At 50.4% G+C, this 23,341-nt stretch overlaps 1 protein-coding gene across 1 annotated transcript in view; it reads left to right on the forward strand.

Moving 5' to 3' along the window:
- The window catches only part of CHD1L (chromodomain helicase DNA binding protein 1 like), a 61,266-nt gene that overhangs the window by 18,984 nt on the left and 18,941 nt on the right, over positions 1-23,341 (forward strand). The window contains exons 10-15 of the mRNA XM_075560436.1: positions 960-1,056; positions 2,789-2,862; positions 4,202-4,312; positions 10,167-10,281; positions 10,885-11,038; positions 16,227-16,392. Of these exons, the coding sequence (XP_075416551.1) occupies positions 960-1,056; positions 2,789-2,862; positions 4,202-4,312; positions 10,167-10,281; positions 10,885-11,038; positions 16,227-16,392 (717 nt within the window). The remainder of the gene's footprint in view (positions 1-959; positions 1,057-2,788; positions 2,863-4,201; positions 4,313-10,166; positions 10,282-10,884; positions 11,039-16,226; positions 16,393-23,341) is intronic.

The raw sequence follows: 23,341 nt of genomic DNA on the forward strand, positions 1-23,341 counted from the left end.
TGTTTTTTGGGTTGTCTCATAAACTGCATTTATCTGATTCTGCCTTCATGGTTCCATCTGTTGTCTCGAACCCACTGCAGTCAGCCAGTCTTCTCATCAGTGCTGTTCCAGGCTCACCTGGGACCTCCCTGTTGCCCAGCCCGTGCTTGTTTCTCAGTTCACCTTTGACTTGAACTCTCAGGCGCCTGTGACACAGCTGGTGCTCCTTGCTTAGAGCTCTGGGCTCACTTGGCTTTGGGACAGCACTTTCTCGTGCCACCTTGCTCTCTGCTGCTTCCAAGTTTCCTTTGCTGTCCTCTAAGCCAGGCGTTCACCCCCTGCATTCGGTAACTTTTGATATGCAGTGTTTTCGTGTATATTGGGGCTTTCTAGAGGCCTTCTAATTGGTGGCCCTCAGGATCAGTTCTAGAACTTCTGTGGCCCTGGAAGCTCTAATTTGGGTAGGCTTGGAGATCTCTAGATGCCTCCATGTGGGGGGTTTGCTGCAGGCATTTTAAGGGCATCTTTGCCAGATGGTACTATGAACTGTTTTATAATATCATAGTCTCTTTTTCTGATAGGTGCCTACTTAGGGGAAGGGAGGCTGGGAACATGTAGATTTTGTAAGGTTACCCTGTCACTCCCCACCTGGAGAATCACTGACTGGTTTATACATGTGAGTCTGTTTCTTGATTCGGTTTTTAGAATGAGAGCCTTAAGGTTTTGATTTTGGGTCTCCTTGACTGTTAGCATCTCCCTGTTTACTGAAGATTGGGCTTGGTCCTTGGGAAGACTGGGTTTCTTAGGCAAATTGGATATGCTAGGATCCGTGATTGGTGTTAAGCATCAGTAAGTTCATCATGCAACAGATACTTGTGAAATGCCTCAAAGGGAGAGGAGACTCACATCAGCTTCTCTACTCGGGGGACTCTGCTTTGGCCCCAGGGCCATGTCACTGGGGAAGCGCCCTTCTTTTCTAGGGGTGGAGCCAGAGCCTTTTGAAATCGGAGACCACCTAATTGAAGCCAGTGGGAAACTTCACCTGTTGGATAAGCTGCTGGCCTTCCTGTACTCCAGGTAGGTTCACATATTCTGCTCTGAGGTGGTGGTGGTTCAGCCCTTCATAAAGAGGGACTCACTGATTTCTTGGGACTTGTAATTTCTCTTTTTCCAAGACCTCCACTCCTGGCGACCTCCTACCTAACTTCACTCCAGCCCCTCTAGTTATCCTTGATTGAAGTCTTCCCACACTTAGGGTCTCAGTTCAGCACTTAGCAATGCCTGCTTTGATTTTCTGTTATTCTAATGGATGTATGCTAACCTTATTGTTCCAACCCTAGAGTTGTCTCTGCAAGGACAGAGGCATGGTGAACATTTCTTTTATAATTGCTTATATGTGTAACACTGGCAAATCATAATGTTCATTTTTATTAGCCTGTAGGGTTTGGAATTAATTCAGGATGAGCTTACCCAGAAATCTGAGTTGGAGCCTCTCAAGGTTTGTTTTGTGTTAAGTTGTCTGGCGCCCAGTCTAGACCTAATGCTCCTAGACCCTAGAGGGATGGCGGGATCTAGAAGACCCTTGCTAGGATTGCAAATTTGTCCCAATGTTACAGTTGTCCCAGGTACTACCTGACCAAACCAAAACAAGAAATTTGGCAGAACCTACTAACTTCAAGTATGCACGCGGTAAATAAGTGTCTTGGAGCTCATAAGTCTATAACAACTGTGTCAGTTGGCGAAGGATCCATAACTGTCTTCTAGCCAACTTTTTCATCTGCCCAGAGTCTATGTGATTTATGCCAGGTCACAAATGGCTGAAGTGTGATTAGAATACAGGTCCTTTAACTTTAAGTGGGTTTTCTACCCCCTTCGGGACTAGACGCTGAAAGAATTGTTCATTAAATTAGAGTTCCTGATGAGAATTTTGTTCTGACAGCTCCTGCTTGTGTCTTCACATAAAATTATAGCTGTTCTTATGGGCTTAACCTAGGAACGCTGGTGGCACAATGTGTTGAGCAATGCACTGCCAACCTAAAGGTCAGCAGTTTAAACCCACCGGCTGCACCACGGCAGAAAGACAGGCAGTCTGCTTCCATAAATGTCTACAGCCTGGAAAACCAGAGGGAGACGTTTTCCTTTGCCCTGTAGGGTTGCTCTGAGTGGGAATCAGCTGGATGGCAGTGAGTTTGGGCTAAGGCTTGGGTTGTCCTGACTTCATCTGTCATCCTGCCTCCCCTCTATGCACCAGTGTTCTGAGATACATGGGACTGAGAGGCCACCTGTGCTCTGCTGCTCCAGAGTGAGTCTTCTCAGACTTTTCAGCCAATATGGGGATTCTGGACCTTCCAGTCGAAAATACCCCTAGGAAGCTGACCACTAGCCCTTCAGGGGCCCCAGCGTTCTCTTTGTTCTTTATGCATTTGAATTTTTCCTTTTACTCTTGACATCTGTTCATTTTATTGTTACGAGAGCTTGGGTTATTTCCATTGAGTGAATTGACATTCCCCAAAGAGGCTCCTTGGATGTGCTCGGGTTCTTTCACCCCTTGCCTGGCACACCGCCCCGCATCCTGGTCTGTCTCCGTTCCTCGCCTGAGGGCTCCTGCTCTGAAGGGTTATGGCAACAGGTGGTGCTCGGCTCTTGTAAAAAAAATACCGAGCCTAGCTGAGAAAGTCTTTGTAAACGGTGATGACGTTTACGTAATCTCTGTTTCAGTGTTCCTTTGTTTGTAATGGTGTATTCCATGCGTACGGGGAACTCTCTTCCGTAGGACTCGAGGAGCCACTGTTTCTTCTTCTTCTCGCAGGGGTCATAGAGTGTTGCTCTTCTCCCAGATGACCCAGATGTTGGACATTCTCCAGGACTACATGGATTACAGAGGTGACGCTCTTGAGCGCTACACTGTTAAAAGCCGTCTTTAGATTTTACAGTCCCCAGAGCTTGAGGAACAGTGATCTAGAGTGGGGGAATGTGTCGGAGGTATTTAGTGCCGCTGTGACAGAAGGACCAGGACGGATGTCTTTAACAAACCAATTGATTCGCTCATAATTTAGCAGGCTACCAGTCCAAGTTTATGGCACCGGCACCAGGAGAAGGGTTTCCTCCTCTCTTTTGGCCCCGAGGGACGATCCTTGTTATCAATCTTCCCAAGAGTGTAGGAGATTCTGAGCGCAGGGACCCCAGGTCCAGAGACCCATGCCAGCCCTGGCCCCATCGTTCTCTCAGGAAGCTGTAAGAGGAGCTAGCTGCACAGCACACTCAGGGCACTGACCTGAGCAAGGGTGTTGCGTCCACCCCAATTTCCCTCTGCCCGATCACATCACAGTGCATGCTTAACCTCATCACCTACCTGCCAGATCACATTACATAATGCCACCGCGAAGATGGGCCAGCAAGTGCACATATCTGCGGAACACACAGTGCAATCCGTGGCAGAATGCTACACAGGGTAGTAGGGAAGGGGCGTGCTTTAAAAGCAGCATTTGACCTCTTATTCCAAACGAGTAGCAAATACTAATGTTGAAATTAGAGAGATTCTCCCATACTGTCAAGGGGAAAGTTGGGATGATTTTCCGCATATAGACAATAGGGTTGTTGCCTGAGGACCCTGTTCCTTTTGTAAGAGAATGTATGTGGCATGACAGAAGACTCGAACGTTGGTTGAGCTTGAGCACAGTGGCAAAGCACTGTCACCTTAGCAGACTAGGCCAGAGTTAATCTCTCTGATTCTCTTGATTCCCCTCGAGGGCTGATGCTCTGGCCCCAGTGGACCCCTGCAGGAAACACCCTCTGGCCCTCTGAGGAATTCGGTCCTCACAAACTACTCACAGTCAAAGTTTACACCGCCCCTTCCTGACCAGGGTTCACAGCGAGCCCTAAAGCTTCACTGAAAGGCAGAGACTGTCCCTTCAGGCAGGCTCAGTCACCCGAGTCCTCATTCTCACCAGAAGGGGGAATTACAGCGTACTGTGGATGCTCAGTTTTGCTTGGAATCGTTAAAACTGAATATTAACGCCATGAGTGCAAGGTATATTAACTACATGTATTTTTAAAAACCCAGAGGAGTATATTATGGGGAGTGCTTGTTAAGGAATAACTTAGCTCCTAATTTAGACTTTTCTCCATGGGATTTGCTTAATGTCGGAGTGTACCTCTATGTGGGAAAGAACAGAGCCCACGGGAAGGTTTCGGATTTCTCTCTTTCTTCCTCTGTGTCCAGGCTACAGCTATGAGCGCGTGGACGGTTCCGTGAGAGGAGAAGAGAGACACCTGGCCATTAAGAACTTTGGACAGCAGCCCGTTTTTATTTTCCTCCTGAGTACCAGGGCAGGTAGGCCACGAGCGCATTAACACATGCCCACCGTCCTTTAAATCCCAGCCACTGACTCCTTTTTCCTTCGCCCTTTGAAAGGGGAAGCCAGGAAGGCAAAGCTGGGGCCACTGCAAGAAGTTTCCCCGGGTTCTAGACTTGTATCAGGGTGTTCCTTTCCATAGAACCTGAGCTGTCGTACCACCGAGAGTCTGGCTGCAGCGTGGAAAGTCATTCCAGAATGCTTTGACCACTGCCTGTGGGATGAGCCTGAGAGAGTCCTGTAATTCTGTGGGAACTGTAGCCACTTGCGCTGGAGACAGCTCTGAATTTGAGAAATGAGATGCTCACCTGTCTGTTGGTTGCCCTTCCTCCAAAAGGTACTTATGGTGTACGCTTAATGAGTAGTTAATAGTGGTATAAATGCTTCGCGAGAGCCTAGATTTTAAAGAAGTATGTTGACCCTGACACTGCCAGCCCTAGGATTGTGTATGATAGGATCTCTGTAAGTCGAGCCATGAACACCACAGATGGCATTTGTAGTGCCGTACGGGTCAAAGAGCACATTCGCACACTATTACATTCTATGACGTCGGTTCTGGGCGGTGGAATTTTTCTCTTTAACTGCATGTCCTGGAGTGAGAATGAAATTAACTTTGAGCTCAGAAAAGCTGGAAGGGTCAGCGCCAGTGCACCTTCTGTGAGGAACGAGGGCTCCATTATGTTTTTCTGACTTGGTCTTCCTCATACTCAAGGCACAGCATCGTGTTTAAAAGGAGGAACATTTGCAGGAAAGAGATGCCTGTTTTCAGGCTGAGCCCCCAACAGAGTACATCTTTTGGAACTGGAGCAGACCTGGACATTCGTGTTTTTTAAATACTAACTCATGCTTGTTACCACGTTTTTGTGGTAACTTCCTAGCATTACATGTATTTAATAAGATTTCCCTCGTCTTTCGAATATTTCTGTGATTGAATCATGCTGCCACCAGGTGGCAGTGGTGGCTCGTGAATGTCCCAAACAAATTGCATATAGTTTATTTATAAAAATATGCCCCTACCAGACTTGAACCCGGTGCTCCAAGATGTGAATGCAACGTACCAGCATGAAGCAGGGAACCAATAGAGAGGTCTGAGGGGCCGGCCCCAATCCTGACTACGTGGACAGTCCCCTCTCCCCCAAGAAGAATTCACTTCAGAGGACAGCACTGAAGCTACAGCTCAGGGAGAGGGACATGTCTGATCAGAGCACACGGGGGAAAATGAAGGGGGAGGGAGAGAGAGTGGATCACATCTTGTCCTACCAAGACCTGAGGACAATATTCCTGCTCAGAGCAACCAATGCACAGAGAGGACCACAGGGCTGGCCCTAATACAAGACACCACGTCTCTCGCTGGCCCATAGCACTACGAGGACAATACTGGAGACATAGTGCCGGAATTGCATACGTTCTGACCGCACCACACTGAGGCAAAGCACTAAGGACGTGCAACAGAACATCAAAGGGAACAGAGCAACCAAGTCCCAGGAAATACCAAAAATAGACTGTGGGGCCAGGGCGTGGCACCCGATCAGACTCGACCAGAAAACACTACTAAGCTTCAACAAACAGGCCTTAAACTATCTATAGGCCTTTTTTTTTTTGGTCATTGGTTTTAGTTGTTGTTTTGTTGCTTCATTTTACTCTATCTGGTTTTTGTGCATATTATTATCTCTGTAGGTCTATCTAGAGGAGGTCAATCTGGAGGAGTAAGCAACAGGACTGAGTGTTGTGGGGTCAGGGGGCATGGGAGAGGAGGAGGTTGGGAAAAGGAAGTGGGTGTTAACAAACCCAGAGACAAGGGAACAATAAGTGATCCAAAATCGGTGACGAGGAACACATAGGATGCCTGGTAGGACTTGATCAAGAGCAGTGTAACTGAAAGGAATTACTGAAACCCAAATGAAGGCTGAGCATGGTAGTGGGTGAAGAGGGAAGTAAAAGTAAATAGAGGAAAGAACTAGGAGGGAAAGGACATTTATAGAGGTCTAAATATAGGCATGTATATATGTAAGTATATTGATATATGATAATGGGGAAATAGATCTATATATGTATGTTTATAGGTTTAGTATTAAGGTGGACATTGGGCCTCTACTTAAGTACTCCCTCAGCACAAGAACACTTTGTTCTATTAAACTGGCATTCCATTGATACCTTCCCGATATGATCGCTGAAGACAAAGCGGGTGCATAAACAAATGTGAAGAAAGCTGATGGTGCCCGGCTATCAAAAGATAGCCTGGGATCTTCAAGGCCTGAAGATAAACAAGTGGTCATCTAGCTGAGAAGCAACAGAGCCCACATGGAAGAACACACACCAGCCCATGTCACAAGGTGTCCTTAGGTATCAGGCATCAAAGACCCAGAACAAAAAATCATATCAATGTGAACAAGGGGGAGTGGGGAATGGAGACCCAGAGCCCATCTGTAGTCAACTGGACATCGCCTTACAGAAGGATCTCGGGGAGGAGATGAGCCAGTCAAGGTGCAGTGTAGCAGCGATGAAACATACAACTTTCCCATAGTTCTTTAATGCTTCCCCCCTACCTTCCCCACCCCACTATCATGACCCCAATGCTACCTTACAAATCTGGCTAGACCAGAGGATGTACACTGGTACAGATAAGAGTTGAAAACATACGGAATCCTGGACAGATAAACCCCTCACGACCAATATCAAAAGTAGCTATACCAGGAGGGGAAGGTGAAGGTGGGGGGAGATAGGAGGAATCGATCAACAATGATCTACGTGTAACTCCCTGCCAGGGGGCCAGACAACTGAAAAGTGTGTGAAGGGAGATATTGGCCAGTGTAAGTTATGAAAAAATAATAATTTATAAATTATCATGGGTTCATGAGGGAGGGAGGAGGGGAAGAGGCGCTGATACCAAGGGCTCAAGTACAAAGAAAGTGTTTTGAAATGATGGCAGCAAATATACAAATGTGCTTGACACGATGGATGGACTGATAAGAGTTGTACAAGCTCCCAATAAAATGATTTAAAAAAAGAAAATCCACTGGATATGGTGTGTGTACACATACACACTGTATATACTCAAGTATAAGCTGAGTTTTTCATCACATTTTTAATGCAGTTTATGTGGTAAAATTAGGTGCCTCGGCTGGTATTCCAGTCGGCTTATACTTGAGTATATATGGTTTTATATATGTACCCTTTTAATTAAGAAGAGCTGAACTTGTGCGGCATTAACTCAGCAAGAAGTGAGATGTTTGGAGCCCAGCTTTTAAGGAGATAAATGCCTGGGAGGAATCAGTATTGGGGATGAAAACACAGGTTCTGTAGGGTGGAATCCTGTTTTTCCCCTTCGTGCTGTGTAACCTGAGATAAGTCCTTAACCTCTCTGTGCTTCTGCATCTACAAATTGAGGAGAATGATAGAGAATTCAAGCGCACGATACCTGTGCAGTGCTTCCACTAGTACCTGTCAGTCACAGTAAGCAGTGTGAGGCTTCCGTCATTGGTGTAATTTAGCTCTCAGTAATCGGTCTTTAGTATCTCCATACGCCAACTTTAATTCGACAGCCAGAACGCAAACTCACTGCTCTCAAGCTGACTCCTACGAGTAGGACAGGGTAAAATGCTCTTGTGGGAGACTGACTGTTTATGGGAACAGAAAGCCACATTTTTTCTCCTGCAGAGCGGCTCATGGATTCAGTGGATTTGAACGGAAATTGTGGTTCGCAGCCCAACACGTAATTCTTTGTATGGGTTTTAATGAGAGAATGCTCATGCCTGGAGATCTCGCTTACAGTCAGCCAGTGCCTCTCCCTGCCGTTGACGCTACAGGGTTTCCAAGAGGAACTTTTTATGGGAGTAGGGAGCCTCGTCTGCAGAGCACCGGGTGTTTGCAACTGCTGCCCCGTGACTAGCAGCCCGCCACATACCCACTGTGCCACCGGGGCTCACCACAGGCTTTCTCAGAGGTGTGTCCATCCTGAAGGTCTTGGCCCCCACCCTCCCTTGCAGTTGGCTTGTCACAGCAGTGAACTTTGACGACCCTGGTGAGGGCATTCACTCCATGCGTGTTTCCGCATTAAGCAAAGAGCAGGCTGTAATTTGCCTATAACATTTTCTTAATTAATTCCTGCAGCCCGAGGAGCTGCCTCAGTCCTTTCCCTGCAGGACTGAAAAAGAGCAGAAAGCTGTTCCACTGGAGTCCTTCCGTCTCACCACTGTCTCTGTTAACATGGAGACAAATACAGCAGTGTGCAGCAGGGACTCACTCGTTCTCCCCAGTCGGAGGCGGAGTCCCCACCCTGCTGAGGAGGGGAATAGGATGGGCAGTCAAAAGCTCACAGTACCCCTTGTGAAAAACAAAAAGATGAAACCGAGAAGCTGTTGCTTCTCTACCGATCCTCCCTCTTGGTCTGCACACTTGTGGAGATACAGTTTCTATCACACCCGTCCCCGAAGACGTCTGTGCTCGTCGACTGCAACCACATCACAATGGGAGGGCTCACATCGTGCTTATTTAAAGTCTTCTCAGTTGGGGAACAAAAACAAGTCTTCAGGTACAAGGTCAGGGTTGGGGGGTGGATGGGGTAAGGTTTCCCAGCAAAAGTTGTGTAGGACAACCCTTGTTGTTCTTAGAGAATGAGCAGCTGCATTGTCGTAATGGCAAACAAAAATTCTTGGCACAGCTTTCCTGCCCCTTTCTCGCCAGTGCAGTTTGCAGGGTTTTTTTTAAGCTCCATCATTAGCCCCATGGTGACCTATGTGCTTCAGGAGAATCTTTGAAGACTACTTTTTTGGAGTTCCCCCAAACCATCACCATAACCTCCTAGCTGACCTCTGCCTTGAGTTCATCTCTGAAGTCTCCCTGACCTTCCTTAATAAGGACGCATGATCCATCTAAAAAGTTGTTTTAGAAGGAGCAGCATTCCCCTCAACTTGTTGCAAAACTTCAATGATTTGGAAAGATTTCTGCTTGAGTTTCGTTAAAAATTTGAGCTTAGTCCTGACAAAAACAAAAATTTCTTCCCGTGTCACAAAAAGTAGCCTTTAAGGTTCTATTTTTTTAAGGCATTCTAGTAAGGCCCAGACAAGTGAGAGCAATTGTGTGTGGCCATCACTGATGGCATGTTTACAGGTTTTGTTTGCAATCAGCTCAGATGTGCAGGAGCTAGGACACGAGCAGCAGTGTCTTCTTACTTATCCCCATCCCATGCTCCCCTTCAGTAAAAGGAGCCCTGGTACCACCGTGGGTAAGGGCTTGGCTGCTAACTGATAGGTCAGTTGTTCAGAGCCACCAGCCACTCACTCCTCAGAGAAAGGTGAAGCTGTCTGCTTCTGTAAAGATTTATAGCTTTGCCGTTCTGCTCTCCCTGTAAGTTGGACTCTTTTTGAAGGCATGGAGCCTCATTAATTTGTACTGAAGATCTCACCGCTTAGGTTTTCACTAGACACCTAGACACTAGCATTGTAAGCTCGTCCCAGCAGCACCCATAGCAGACCAGGCTTGAGCTAGAGCTGTACTCTGAAAGCACTTGGCCCTCTTCTGCAGACTAGTCTATGTGAAATCAAATCAAGGTTTTTAAATGAAAGAGATTTGAAAGAGCTTTCCAGCACAACTGAAGTACCCGCTTTGGCTCGCTCACCCCAGCTGCCCTCATCCTGTTTTCACTGGAATTCAAACTTCTCAGCTCAGACATCAATATGAACTGGGGTTGGTTGAGAGGGTGTCTGGCTGAAGGATGAGGCCGGTTGCTTTGGTTGCTTTCAGTTTGCTAAAGGTCCTGCCTAACCTTTCTCTTGATTTTCTACTTCCTAGTGCCGCGTGCTACTGATCACTTCCTTTTTGCATTGCTTTCAGGTGGAGTTGGCATGAATTTAACTGGAGCAGATACTGTTATTTTTGTTGACAGCGATTTTAATCCTCAGAATGACTTGCAAGCAGCTGCCAGGGCTCACCGGATTGGCCAGAATAAGTGAGAGATTTTCACGTTGGCGCTTCTCTGCTTCCTGGGCTTGCTTGTCTGCGGTTCTGAGTTGGGGAAGGGGGGCCGAATGTCATGTTGGTGGCCATTCCCAGGTTGGAGTTGAGAAACTCTTCTCCCTTCCGCCTGTCTCCCTTGCTTTTGGACTCTTAGTTGGGTGGGAACCACTTTTTCCCCTCTAGTTATATTCATTTCAGGAACATGACTTGTCAATCCAGCCTTCCTTGTTACAAATTGCAGAATTGAACTGTGGCAGGATTAGCAGTTGTTTCGCTCATCCTTCTGAAACAATGCGGTTAGGAGGTATGGCGTTCACAATGCAGGCAGTACCCCTTGACCTGAGGGTGACTGAGTGATGTCCAGAGGTTTTCCTCAGCCACAGATGAGGAGCCTGACTTCCCCCACGCCTTGTTATTCCTTCCCTGGTTCTCTGGGGATATTCAGAGAAAATTTCAGGCCAGATCTCTAGTCTCCCTCATTGTACCCTGAGAGGGCATTTTGGTTCTGTTTCCTTCTCAGGGACTTTACCTTTTTTTGGTCTTGTTTTCCCCTCGCTCTGTGGACTCTCACTGCCCTCCTCTGACTCCTGCCCAGGTCTGTTAAAGTCATCCGGCTGGTTGCCCGAGACACTGTGGAGGAAATAGTCTGCCGGAAAGCAGCTTCCAAACTGCAGCTCACCAACATGATCACAGAAGGAGGCCATTTGACGCTGGGCGCCCAGAGACCGGTGGCCAATGCTGGCCTCCAGGTAGGACGTGCTGTTCTCCACATGAGGACGTGGTGGGACTTGTAGTCCATGCTCTCTCTGGCTGAGAATGTACATGGAACGAGGTGGTGTTAACCACCTGCTTTTCCAACTGCATATTTGTTCCCTGGCCAAACTCCAATGTGCCGTAGTGTCTGGGACTTACAAGTGAATGCGGCACAGAAAGGCACCAGACTATAGAGTAGCATGCATCTACCTCACTTGCATTCACTTATGACTTTTTGGCTATGTGGCCTTGAGCGGGTATCTTAACCTCTCAGAACCTCGTAACCCTGTTTCCATTTCTAAGAATGAGGTTACCACTAGTTACCGCAGAAGGCTATTAGGAGAGTGAGGTAAGACGAAGAGCGTGGTGGAGTCAGGAGTGCTTAATGCCCTCCCCTCTTACCCCGAAGCCTTTGATAAGTGTGTGCTTTACTCATTTCACATTCAGGGGAGAGGAGCCATCTAAGTTGAGCAATCTTTTCCATCAGGAGCTCAGATATGAGAGGTAGTCTGTCATACTTCTATATGAGAAATAGTTGGAAGAACTTGTCAATTAATTCACTTGAAGCAGGGAACACTGGGTGGGAGACAAGGTCATGTGGAAGATTTTGAAGAGCATTCTCTTGTGGAAGAAGATTTAGAGTTGTGCAGTAGAAGCCCTTGGATTAAAATTAGAGCCCCTGTTTTAAGAGAAGTTTGTGGAAATCTTCCAATTAGCTTTTAATTCCATCTCCCATGGAAGTCGTGAAGTCTCCGAGTGTATTCCAGCTCTTTTGTTTCATCTCTGGACTGCCGCCATGTCCCTAGATCATTTCTCTCCATGATTCCTGCAGTGGGTTGTATGGAACCTCATAGGCTATTTTTGAAGATTAGATGGCTGTAATGCTTATCTTATGGTGGGGCCGTGGCTGGCACCTAACCACTGTTTGACAGATGTTCTTTCATATGCAGTAGTATCAGAGGTAGTCTCCATTGTGTCATTCTTACCTTCTCCAGCCTGTCTTCCACATAGTGACTAAACTAGCCTTCAAAAGCAGTCAGCTTGTTCGCGCCTCTCCTTGGGACTGTTCAGGGACTTCCTGTGCACTTCAGAGGCTAATTCCCATGCCTGCTATTGCCTACTGCAATGAATGCCTAAGGGCCACATCTGACCTCCTCTGCCCTCCCCGAGGCCAAAAGGCAGGGGTCACACAAGCCAGTGGGTCCCTCCCACACCACCCTGCACCTGTGCTGGGTTTGATCATTACTGCCGTGGCCACACGCAACTCACAGATGGTACTCACCATTAAGGGTCTATTAGGGAAGTTAATAGGTTACCACAACGCAGGATCCGAGAACAGCAAGGGTACAGTCATCCGTCTCCTCAGCCAGGAGCCAAGTCTCCCTCTAGTTCTCTTCTCAGCATTTCAGTCACATGGTCTTTGTCTCCATGGGCCAGGAAGCCTCCTTGCCTGTCCCTCTGTCCCATAGTTCCATAGTCTCCGGCCAGATAAAGAAAAGGTACCCCTTATTCCTGGAGCTGCCCCTCTGAGTCTCTGCCATGGGCTCTGGTGCATCTGGTCTCAGGGACCTCTGCACTTCAGACAGAGCTCTTGGACATGCTCTTCCAAGGTCCTCGGGGTTTCTCCCTTCCCCATCCTGTATCCACGGGGATGGTAATGGGAACTGACCAGACCTCTGTCAGGGCTGCACACACCCAGTGTGCACACTTCCTCCCAGTCATTTGATGGGAGTTACAGCGACTTGAGTAGAAGAGCCATATTAATAAATTTCGTTCCACCCCACCCCACCTACCAGTCACTGAGCAGCTTGGCCCCACTCTCCATCTGCAGGTTCATCACATCTCCTGTTCTGCCTTGTCTGGGCCGTCTTTCAGATCCTCCGAGGAGCCAAGTATGGAGTCTCTGGGTGGAGCAAGTAGGTTAAGCATTGGATGATAGCTGGTAGGCTGGCAGTTAGAACCCAGCCGGAGACACCCTGGAAGACAGACCTTGACTATGTGTGTTTGAAAGGTCACAGCCTTGAAACGCCCATGGAGCAGTTCTGCCTCACACCCATGGGGGCGCTGTAAGTCAGATCTGACTCCACAGCTACCAACAAGGAGCCAACTTCTTTCTGCTTCAGGGTCTCTGCAGATATTGTCCTTCTGCCTAGAATATTCTTCATGTAACTAGTCTTCATGTAGCTAACTCCTGTGATACCATCTTTTAGGTCACTGATAGCCAGTCTTCAAGGGCACTCTCCGTGACACCCCTCTCACCCCCTTTTTTGCCATGCATCCTTGTATAGCACTCAGTGCATCTGTAATTGTGTATTTGTGGACTTTTTGTTAATTTGTGCTTCTTCCGTGATACCTGTAAGCTCCAAACAGGTGAGAGCCCTTATCTTTTTCCCATTTATATGTCTATAATGTCTCATACTTGTTGAAAAACAGTCTGAGCTATCAGCATGGGGACCGAAATAGCATTCACAGTGAGGTGTTAAAGTCCACCACTGTTACTTGAGGTGCTCAGACGAAGGCGAGCTATGCAGTGGGTTGAGCCATCAGATACACGGATGTGTAAAGGACCTGTGATGTTCTTCCTAACACTAGGATTCTAGACTCTTCCAAGCATCCTGGTGAGAGATGAGAAATACTTCAGATACCACACAAAGCAAGGTTTCCTTAGCAAATTCTAGACTCTTGACTGAAAGTCAAGTGAGAAGTGTTAGCAATTTGCCCTCAAAAGTCAGAGGTGGAGCTAGAGATCAGCATGTACCACTCCAATGATGCTTACCTTGTCAGTGTGGGTGAGGCACCGTGGGTTCTTAGAGTTGAGGAGGCCGACTGCTTACAGCCTTTCAGATCCTATCTATAAGCCCTTACTGGACATCATGACCTCCAATTTTTTTTTTTTAGATTTAAAAACAAAATGGAAGATGTATGGAAATTCAAGAACAGAGTTGCCTAGCAAGTTAGATAATGTTGATATTTTTCATGGCCTCAGAGCAAGGGTAGAAAGCTTACACAACACGACAGGTAGAGCCTGCCTAGGTGAACGGTTACTAGCTCATTTCTAGCTCTAAGGCATAGGTTGCTATTACTTAGCATAAGCTATACAATCAGGTTTGGGCTCAGTTCTGTCACTCACCTGTGATCTTGGACCAGCTTGGTTTTCATATATGTAAACCAAACACGCTTACCCATTTCACTCTATTTGTGCAAGATAGTTATTGGACAACTTTTACATAGATGCCGACCACTTTAGAAGGAACTCTTGGGAATCCCAAAATAAAATAGGATACAACCTCCTTTTAAGGATCTTCTAAGAGAAAAATGAACAAAAATAGATTATTTTTATGCAAATTATTATAGCCCCAGGCAGTGTGTGAGACGTTGTAGAAGAGTGGACAGAATAAAGCCTTAGACCAGGGGTCCTCAAACTATGGCCCGTGGGCCACATGCGGCCTGCCGAGGACATTTATCCGGCCTGCCGGGTATTTTTGCCTCGTTTTGTTTTTTACTTCAAAATAAGATATGTGCAATGTGCATAGGAATTTGTTCATAGTTTTTTTTTTTTAAACTCCGGCCCTCCAACGGGTCTGAGGGACAGTGAACTGGTTCCCTGTTTAAAAAGTTTGAGAACCCCTGCCTTAGACGTCCGGAGCAGAAAGGGCGGTGTCGGGTGTTAGAACATCACAGGGCTCCATCCAGTGGCTCCACCCACTGGCTTTCATTTGAACGCCTGAAGTCACAGCGAACTTATCCGCTCCTTGTGAATGTATTTCCGTGTCCATTTTTGGATAGTTCAGACCGTCTGTCACCAAGTCTCAGACACTAGAGGCATACACATGGAAAAAAGAGGTTCCCTCGCCTGATGGAGCTGTGTGAATTGTATCGTGAAAGAAGCACACATTACAAAATTAGCCCTAGAACTCAGGAAAATGGGAAAAGGCAGAATTTTAGGAAGATGAGGATAATGTAGCTTTTAGTCAACAGAGTGTTCAGTCTGAATAAAACTAATGTTAACGTAACAGTGTCATTTGCAGAACTAAATTTGATAAAATAACTACTCAAAATAGGCACTTGGGAGGAAAAATCATGCAGTGTTAAACAGGCAGAGAAACGTGTTATTGGGTTAAAAATATGAAGCCACAGGCGTCCTGGTTGTCTCCTGGTTACATGTTGGGCCAGCTGACCTTCACCGCGCCCGAGGATGCCGAGAGGGGTGCGGCCTCACTGCCTGTGGCGAAGGCACATGCGGGGCTTTGGCCCGTGTGGGTTCTGGGTGCTGGAGGAGAAGGGATTGTCAGCGAGATGCCAGGGCATTCTCCCAGGGAAGGAGAAGCTCGGGGCTTCTTCAGGAGTGCCCTGCACATCAAAGTGAGTCCTGCGGGCATAGCTTCCAGGCATGGGGCCAGGTAGTGTGGGAAGTAGACCACTTGAAAGGATCTGTCAGATGTCTTAGCCCCTGGTTCACAGATGATTGTGTCTGACTGCGGTGTCTGACTTATCTGTGCCCGTCTGGATGGTCTGAGACAGCGAAGAAGTTAGTGGGTGATAGAGAAAACAAATACATACCTAGTGTAGCATCCTCTTTCCAAGAAGGTTGGTGAGACGGCAGCTCACAGGGTGGTCTCCCAACTTTTTGTGTGGCTGCTGGGAGTGCTGGTGAGCTAGAGCCAGTGAGGGGTGTGGCAGAAAAAAACAGGATCAAGGGTAAGGAGGTCACGGGGTGGGGAATGGAATGCCATTCATGGAAGCCCCACAACTAGGACGGAAATCACGAGGCTGTCCACGCAGTGGGAAGCATGAGGCCCACATCCCTGAACCAGGGGAGTAGAGACAGTGAATGGAAGCCTAGCCTGCGGGGCACACCTTCACCAAAAGCACAATCAGGTATTATTACAACAAGAAGAAAACTCAGGAAATGAGTGGTCTGTCCAAGGTGGGAAAAAAAAAGGAGTTTGTACATTTCTTTTGGCCATGAGGCATTGCCAAACTCAGCAGTTCTGATGATCCTTTGGCACCTCTCTGTGTACCTATCATCCAGCTGTTAAACTGCCCTGGCTGGTACCGCCCATCTGTGGTCTGGAGAGAGAAGGCTGTCTCCCGGGAAAGACTCTGCCTGGGGTCCTGGAGCCACTTAGCCATCCCCTGCCCTGCCCTGCTGTTTCCTAACCGGACTTCTTTGTTTTGTCCAAGCTGAGTGAGATTCTCAAATTCGGTCTGGATAAGCTGCTGTCCTCCGAGGGGAGCACCTTGGATGAGCTCGACCTGGAGTCCATCCTGGGAGAAACGAAAGACGGAGAGTGGGTCTGTGACGCGGCGCCTGCAGCAGAAGGAGGAAACAAAGAGCAAGAGGAAGGGAGTGAGTTGGGGATGAGAGTCAAGCACACGGCACCACGCCCAGGCGAGATCGTGGGTGGGATGAGTCCCCGGGGCAAGTCCCCGATTCCGCTCCATGGGACCCCTTTATCGACCCAGGCCTGTTCTTCTGTGCGCACTGTGCTCACTGCTAAAGACTTGCCCGGTCTGAGAATTCTCCCCGACTCACTGGAAACTCGCCTGGCCATTCTCCAGCGGCTGAACTCTGAGACTCGTGGGTTCACTAAAATCTTCACGCAAGTGCCACTGCCAGTGTCGGGTTTTACATGCGCCTTTCCCTGGGCTGCAAGCATCTCCACTGGATCAGTGAACGCGCCCCTCCACCTGCTGGGGCTCTGCACACAGTTGCTGCCTTTCTGAGCAGCAGCGATTCCTTCTTTAAATAACGGCTGACGCTGAGTGTGCGCTTGCTGTGTGCCCCTCATCGTGTGCTTTGCAAGTAGTTCTGTTGGCCTTCCGTCACATGAGGTTCTAGTTTCATTCATTCTAACTGTTCAGTCAAGTGATATATACACGTAGTATCGGATGACAATGGTACTAAAACAACTAGTGAAACATGGCATTCCTCTGTCCAGCGCCCATCTCCACCCCTCCCCAGTCCTGCTGCCCGGTGGCCCTGCCCTCAGCCCGCCCTCAGGTCTTCTGCTCCTTTGCTCTCTTACTTGCCTGTTTATTTGCACGATTAACGTTTTCGATTGATTGCTTCAGGTTATCAGTGACCTCCTGCCGTGGCAGATGAGTACCAGCTCTCCCACATTATCCGGCACATGCAGTTGTGTGACTGTGCCGCACCCTTTGTTAGGTGCAAGTCAGTGTGTACGTCAGTGTGACCTGCACATCATAGTCAGTGAAGCAATGGCTTTCATGAACTCAGTCATCTCCAAGGGCTCTGACCGCTGTCACGTGCCTAATAATAAGATTTTTTATTATGGTCAAGTTATCAATTGCAGTTTTCTGGAAATCCACCCCCACTCCCCAGAACCCTTTCTGAACCGATTTGCCTACCACAGGTATTGTTTTGGGACTTGGGTTTCTCCTCTCTGGCTCTGCTTTCAGGGTTGGCAGGGGGTGTCTTGTTGTGTTGCTCCCGCCTTCCTGGAGCACATGCTCCGCTGTCGTTATCGACTCAGTGACCCGATGCGCAACAGAACGAAGCGCCAGCTGGCCCTGCACTGTCCTCACCATTGTGCTCGTGCTTGAGGCCCTTGCTGCGGCCACTGTGCCAGTCCATCTCTCTCGGGACCTTCCTCTTTTCTACTGCCCCTCCACTCTACTAAGCATGATGCCCTGCCCAGGGACTGGTCTCTGCTGACCACATGTCCAAAGTATGTAAGACGAAGTCTTGCCATCCTTGCCTCCCGGGGGCATTGTGGCTGTACTTCCTACAAGACAGACTTGTTTGTTCTTTGGGCAGTCCATGATCCTTCAGTGTTCTTCTCCAGCACCACAATTCAGATGCATCTTCTTCAGTCTTCCTTAGTTGATGTCCAACTTTCACATGCATATGAGGCAATTGAAAACACCGTGGCTTGGATCAGGCACTTCTTAGTCCATAAAGTAACGTCCTTGCTTTTCAGTACACTAAAGAGGCCTTGTGCAGCATATTGACCTACTGCAACACATCTTTTGATCTCTTGATTGGTGCTTCCGTGAGTATTGATAGTGGATCCAAGCAAGACGAAACCCTTGACAACTTCAACGTTTCTTCGTCGATCATGATGCTGCCTTTTGGTACACACTCCACTAACTTCCTTAAAAAAAAACACCCACCTGCATAAGAGGAATTTTCAGTGTTTTTGATTGTCTGAAAATGCCTTTACTCAACTCTTACACTTGTCTGATAATCTGCTCAGGGAAGGAATTCTGGATTTAAGGTCATTTTAACGTAGAATTTCGAAGATCTAGCTCCACTGTAGTTTAGATTTTGACATTTTATTGAGAAGTCTAGTACAATTACTGGTCTCTTTTTTCGTTTGTTTTCCTGTATGGGAGACATTAGCATTTGCTGTTCTTAAAGAAAATTCTTCAAAATGGATTCATGAGTATAGTATTCCTTGAGTTGTATTGTTAAACTGGTTTGGGCTGGTTGGTTCTCAGGCTACCTTTTCTAAAGACCCAAGTCCACTATGACCAAGTCAGTTCCAACTCATAGTGACCCTGAAGGTCAGAGTAGAACTACCCCTGTAGGCTTCTAAGGCTGTGACTCTTTTTGAAAACAGCCAGCCTCGTCTTTCTCCCATGAAGAGACGGGGAGGGTTGAACTGCCCTGCTGGCAGCCACGCACTAGCAGTACTCCCTTTGCTCTCCCCGACCTGCAGTGTGCAGGGTGCTCCCTTTGCTCTCCCTGACCTGCAGTGTGTAGGGTGCTCCCTTTGCTCTCCCCGACCTGCAGTGTGTAGGGTGCTCCCTTTCCTCTCCCCGACCTGCAGTGTGTAGGGTGCTCCCTTTGCTCTCCCCGACCTGCAGTGTGCAGGGTGCTCCCTTTTCCTCTCCCTGACCTGCAGTGTGCAGGGTGCTCCCTCTGCTCTCCCCGACCTGCAGTGTGTAGGGTGCTCCCTCTGCTCTCCCTGACCTGAAGTGTGCAGGGTGCTCCCTTTTCCTCTCCCTGACCTGCAGTGTGTAGGGTGCTCCCTTTCCTCTCCCCGACCTGCAGTGTGTAGGGTGCTCCCTTTGCTCTCCCTGACCTGCAGTGTGCAGGGTGCTCCCTTTGCTCTCCCTGACCTGCAGTGTGTAGGGTGCTCCCTTTTCCTCTCCCTGACCTGCAGTGTGCAGGGTGCTCCCTTTTCCTCTCCCTGACCTGCAGTGTGCAGGGTGCTCCCTTTTCCTCTCCCCGACCTGCAGTGTGTAGAGTGCTCCCTTTCCTCTCCCCGACCTGCAGTGTGTAGGGTGCTCCCTTTGCTCTCCCCGACCTGCAGTGTGTAGGGTGCTCCCTTTGCTCTCCCTGACCTGCAGTGTGTAGGGTGCTCCCTTTGCTCTCCCCGACCTGCAGTGTGTAGGGTGCTCCCTTTGCTCTCCCTGACCTGCAGTGTGTAGGGTGCTCCCTTTGCTCTCCCCGACCTGCAGTGTGCAGGGTGCTCCCTTTTCCTCTCCCTGACCTGCAGTGTGCAGGGTGCTCCCTTTTCCTCTCCCTGACCTGCAGTGTGTAGGGTGCTCCCTTTCCTCTCCCGGACCTGCAGTGTGTAGGGTGCTCCCTTTGCTCTCCCTGACCTGCAGTGTGTAGGGTGCTCCCTTTGCTCTCCCCGACCTGCAGTGTGCAGGGTGCTCCCTTTGCTCTCCCCGACCTGCAGTGTGCAGGGTGCTCCCTTTCCTCTCCCTGACCTGCAGTGTGTAGGGTGCTCCCTTTGCTCTCCCCGACCTGCAGTGTGTAGGGTGCTCCCTTTGCTCTCCCCGACCTGCAGTGTGCAGGGTGCTCCCTTTGCTCTCCCTGACCTGCAGTGTGCAGGGTGCTCCCTTTGCTCTCCCTGACCTGCAGTGTGCAGGGTGCTCCCTTTGCTCTCCCCGACCTGCAGTGTGTAGGGTGCTCCCTTTGCTCTCCCTGACCTGCAGTGTGCAGGGTGCTCCCTTTGCTCTCCCTGACCTGCAGTGTGCAGGGTGCTCCCTTTGCTCTCCCCGACCTGCAGTGTGCAGGGTGCTCCCTTTGCTCTCCCTGACCTGCAGTGTGCAGGGTGCTCCCTTTGCTCTCCCTGACCTGCAGTGTGCAGGGTGCTCCCTTTGCTCTCCCCGACCTGCAGTGTGTAGGGTGCTCCCTTTCCTCTCCCCGACCTGCAGTGTGTAGGGTGCTCCCTTTGCTCTCCCCGACCTGCAGTGTGCAGGGTGCTCCCTTTTCCTCTCCCTGACCTGCAGTGTGCAGGGTGCTCCCTCTGCTCTCCCCGACCTGCAGTGTGTAGGGTGCTCCCTCTGCTCTCCCTGACCTGAAGTGTGCAGGGTGCTCCCTTTTCCTCTCCCTGACCTGCAGTGTGTAGGGTGCTCCCTTTCCTCTCCCCGACCTGCAGTGTGTAGGGTGCTCCCTTTGCTCTCCCTGACCTGCAGTGTGTAGGGTGCTCCCTTTCCTCTCCCTGACCTGCAGTGTGCAGGGTGCTCCCTTTGCTCTCCCCGACCTGCAGTGTGTAGGGTGCTCCCTTTTCCTCTCCCTGACCTGCAGTGTGCAGGGTGCTCCCTTTTCCTCTCCCTGACCTGCAGTGTGCAGGGTGCTCCCTTTTCCTCTCCCCGACCTGCAGTGTGTAGAGTGCTCCCTTTCCTCTCCCCGACCTGCAGTGTGTAGGGTGCTCCCTTTGCTCTCCTCGACCTGCAGTGTGTAGGGTGCTCCCTTTGCTCTCCCTGACCTGCAGTGTGTAGGGTGCTCCCTTTGCTCTCCCCGACCTGCAGTGTGTAGGGTGCTCCCTTTGCTCTCCCTGACCTGCAGTGTGTAGGGTGCTCCCTTTGCTCTCCCCGACCTGCAGTGTGCAGGGTGCTCCCTTTTCCTCTCCCTGACCTGCAGTGTGCAGGGTGCTCCCTTTTCCTCTCCCTGACCTGCAGTGTGTAGGGTGCTCCCTTTGCTCTCCCCGACCTGCAGTGTGTAGGGTGCTCCCTTTGCTCTCCCCGACCTGCAGTGTGTAGGGTGCTCCCTTTCCTCTCCCCGACCTGCAGTGTGTAGGGTGCTCCCTTTGCTCTCCCTGACCTGCAGTGTGTAGGGTGCTCCCTTTGCTCTCCCCGACCTGCAGTGTGTAGGGTGCTCCCTTTCCTCTCCCTGACCTGCAGTGTGCAGGGTGCTCCCTTTGCTCTCCCTGACCTGCAGTGTGCAGGGTGCTCCCTTTCCTCTCCCTGACCTGCAGTGTGCAGGGTGCTCCCTTTGCTCTCCCCGACCTGCAGTGTGTAGGGTGCTCCCTTTGCTCTCCCCGACCTGCAGTGTGCAGGGTGCTCCCTTTCCTCTCCCGGACCTGCAGTGTGTAGGGTGCTCCCTTTGCTCTCCCTGACCTGCAGTGTGTAGGGTGCTCCCTTTGCTCTCCCCGACCTGCAGTGTGCAGGGTGCTCCCTTTGCTCTCCCCGACCTGCAGTGTGCAGGGTGCTCCCTTTCCTCTCCCTGACCTGCAGTGTGTAGGGTGCTCCCTTTGCTCTCCCCGACCTGCAGTGTGTAGGGTGCTCCCTTTGCTCTCCCCGACCTGCAGTGTGCAGGGTGCTCCCTTTGCTCTCCCCGACCTGCAGTGTGCAGGGTGCTCCCTTTGCTCTCCCTGACCTGCAGTGTGCAGGGTGCTCCCTTTGCTCTCCCCGACCTGCAGTGTGTAGGGTGCTCCCTTTGCTCTCCCTGACCTGCAGTGTGCAGGGTGCTCCCTTTGCTCTCCCCGACCTGCAGTGTGCAGGGTGCTCCCTTTGCTCTCCCCGACCTGCAGTGTGCAGGGTGCTCCCTTTGCTCTCCCTGACCTGCAGTGTGTAGGGTGCTCCCTCTGCTCTCCCCGACCTGCAGTGTGCATGGTGCTCCCTTTCCTCTCCCCGACCTGCAGTGTGTAGGGTGCTCCCTTTGCTCTCCCCGACCTGCAGTGTGTAGGGTGCTCCCTTTGCTCTCCCTGACCTGCAGTGTGTAGGGTGCTCCCTTTCCTCTCCCCGACCTGCAGTGTGTAGGGTGCTCCCTTTGCTCTCCCTGACCTGCAGTGTGTAGGGTGCTCCCTTTCCTCTCCCCGACCTGCAGTGTGTAGAGTGCTCCCTTTGTCTCCCTGACCTGCAGTGTGCAGGGTGCTCCCTTTGCTCTCCCTGACCTGCAGTGTGTAGGGTGCTCCCTTTGCTCTCCCCGACCTGCAGTGTGTAGGGTGCTCCCTTTGCTCTCCCCGACCTGCAGTGTGTAGGGTGCTCCCTTTGCTCTCCCCGACCTGCAGTGTGCAGGGTGCTCCCTTTTCCTCTCCCTGACCTGCAGTGTGTAGGGTGCTCCCTTTGCTCTCCCTGACCTGCAGTGTGTAGGGTGCTCCCTTTGCTCTCCCCGACCTGCAGTGTGTAGGGTGCTCCCTTTGCTCTCCCTGACCTGCAGTGTGTAGGGTGCTCCCTTTTCCTCTCCCTGACCTGCAGTGTGCAGGGTGCTCCCTTTGCTCTCCCCGACCTGCAGTGTGTAGGGTGCTCCCTTTGCTCTCCCTGACCTGCAGTGTGTAGGGTGCTCCCTTTTCCTCTCCCTGACCTGCAGTGTGTAGGGTGCTCCCTCTGCTCTCCCTGACCTGCAGTGTGCAGGGTGCTCCCTTTGCTCTCCCCGACCTGCAGTGTGTAGGGTGCTCCCTTTGCTCTCCCTGACCTGCAGTGTGTAGGGTGCTCCCTTTTCCTCTCCCTGACCTGCAGTGTGTAGGGTGCTCCCTCTGCTCTCCCTGACCTGCAGTGTGCAGGGTGCTCCCTTTTCCTCTCCCTGACCTGCAGTGTGTAGGGTGCTCCCTTTGCTCTCCCTGACCTGCAGTGTGTAGGGTGCTCCCTTTGCTCTCCCCGACCTGCAGTGTGTAGGGTGCTCCCTTTGCTCTCCCCGACCTGCAGTGTGTAGGGTGCTCCCTTTGCTCTCCCTGACCTGCAGTGTGTAGGGTGCTCCCTTTTCCTCTCCCTGACCTGCAGTGTGTAGGGTGCTCCCTTTGCTCTCCCCGACCTGCAGTGTGTAGGGTGCTCCCTTTGCTCTCCCTGACCTGCAGTGTGTAGGGTGCTCCCTTTCCTCTCCCCGACCTGCAGTGTGTAGGGTGCTCCCTTTGCTCTCCCTGACCTGCAGTGTGTAGGGTGCTCCCTTTCCTCTCCCCGACCTGCAGTGTGTAGAGTGCTCCCTTTGCTCTCCCTGACCTGCAGTGTGCAGGGTGCTCCCTTTGCTCTCCCTGACCTGCAGTGTGTAGGGTGCTCCCTTTGCTCTCCCCGACCTGCAGTGTGTAGGGTGCTCCCTTTGCTCTCCCCGACCTGCAGTGTGTAGGGTGCTCCCTTTGCTCTCCCCGACCTGCAGTGTGCAG

The sequence above is a fragment of the Tenrec ecaudatus genome, chromosome 1 (genome assembly GCF_050624435.1).
Source record: "Tenrec ecaudatus isolate mTenEca1 chromosome 1, mTenEca1.hap1, whole genome shotgun sequence".
NCBI classification, from domain to species: domain Eukaryota; kingdom Metazoa; phylum Chordata; class Mammalia; order Afrosoricida; family Tenrecidae; genus Tenrec; species Tenrec ecaudatus.